The 1430-nt window shown below is 39.4% G+C and overlaps 1 protein-coding gene across 1 annotated transcript; it reads left to right on the forward strand.

Moving 5' to 3' along the window:
- Positions 1 to 712: 712 nt before the first annotated feature.
- On the forward strand, positions 713 to 1427 carry LOC103582417 (olfactory receptor 51B6-like; the record flags this gene model as incomplete). Its single annotated transcript, XM_008564017.1, has 1 exon — positions 713 to 1427. A coding segment is annotated over exon 1 (715 nt), but the record flags the coding sequence as incomplete, so codon positions are not given.
- Positions 1428 to 1430: the final 3 nt, after the last annotated feature.

Raw genomic sequence — 1430 nt, forward strand, 5'->3', positions numbered from 1 at the left:
ATATGAAATAGTAGTTTGACTGGTACTGATATTAAATAGCATCCTCAAATACTGATCACAAAATCCACTTTCACTGTTCATTTTTGTAATTATATTATGAAATTTTGGATGTTTTAAAATATAGTGCTTCAATAAATAGGGTAATACAATGCTAGGCAACATAGAGGTTCATGTGTTTTGGAGACACATACATGTAAGTTACTTTTATGCAAAATTTTGGCTTTCCAAAAGTCTCTATAGTTTTGTCAATTGAATTTTCTCTCTAGACATATTAGATACAACTCAGTCCCTCAAATGAACTGTCTATTTTATTACATATTTATTACTGTTTGTTTGTTTTCACATAGGATGTTCATGCCTGTCTTTCCAACAGTGCTTAGAACCATTTTTCTACTGATCTTCTAGTTCTCACATACTCTGGGAAACCTTTACATCCATCCTTAATACCAGCGGTTAAGAAGAGAAGCACATGAAAACACTCTGTAAGTTTTGATGCTAGTATTGCACTATTTGAATATAGCAATTTCTTCTTTTATTTTGTNTAGGAGCCTCCAAGAAATGACTAAGTTAACAGCCTTGCTGTCACTCAAAGACAAGACTAGTAAACATCTTATGAACAGGTAGCATTCTCAAGAGGCAACTTCTAAAGAACTAGTTTTTTTTTGTTTGTTTTACCTGAGAAAAAACCACTTTCTTCTTTGTGAGGCCAGCAATGTGGCTCAACACCACTGCTTCCCCATTCTTGCTTACTGGCTTCCCAGGCATGGAGAAGGTACATCAATGGATTTCCATCCCATTATTGGTGGCCTACATCTCCATACTTTTTGGCAATAGCACCCTTCTCTTTATCATCAGGGATGATCATAACCTCCACGAGCCCATGTACTATTTCTTAGCTATGTTGGCTGCCACAGACCTTGGAGTCACATTAACCACAATGCCCACAGTGCTGGGTGTTCTGTGGTTAAATCACAGAGAGATTAGCCATGGGGCCTGCTTCTCTCAGGCCTACTTTATTCATACTCTATCTGTCATGGAGTCAGGCGTCTTGCTTGCTATGGCCTATGACCGTTTCATTGCCATCCACAATCCCTTACGGTACACCTCCATTCTTAATGACACCTGGGTAATCAAGATCGGGGTGGCAGTATTGACAAGGGCCGGCCTGTCAATTATGCCAGTCATTATTCGCCTGCACTGGTTTCCCTATTGTCAATCCCATGTACTCTCCTATGCTTTCTGTCTACACCAAGATATCATCAAGCTAGCCTGTGCTGACATCAGCTTCAATCGTCTCTACCCAGTTGTGGTTGTATTTGCAATGGTCTTGTTGGACTTTCTCATCATCATTTTCTCTTACATTTTGATACTCAAAACTGTAATGGGCATTGCTTCTGGAGAAGAAAGAGCCAAGGCCCTCAACACATGTG

This window comes from Galeopterus variegatus, unplaced genomic scaffold, assembly GCF_000696425.1.
Source record: "Galeopterus variegatus unplaced genomic scaffold, G_variegatus-3.0.2 Scaffold16161, whole genome shotgun sequence".
NCBI classification, from domain to species: Eukaryota; Metazoa; Chordata; class Mammalia; order Dermoptera; family Cynocephalidae; genus Galeopterus; species Galeopterus variegatus.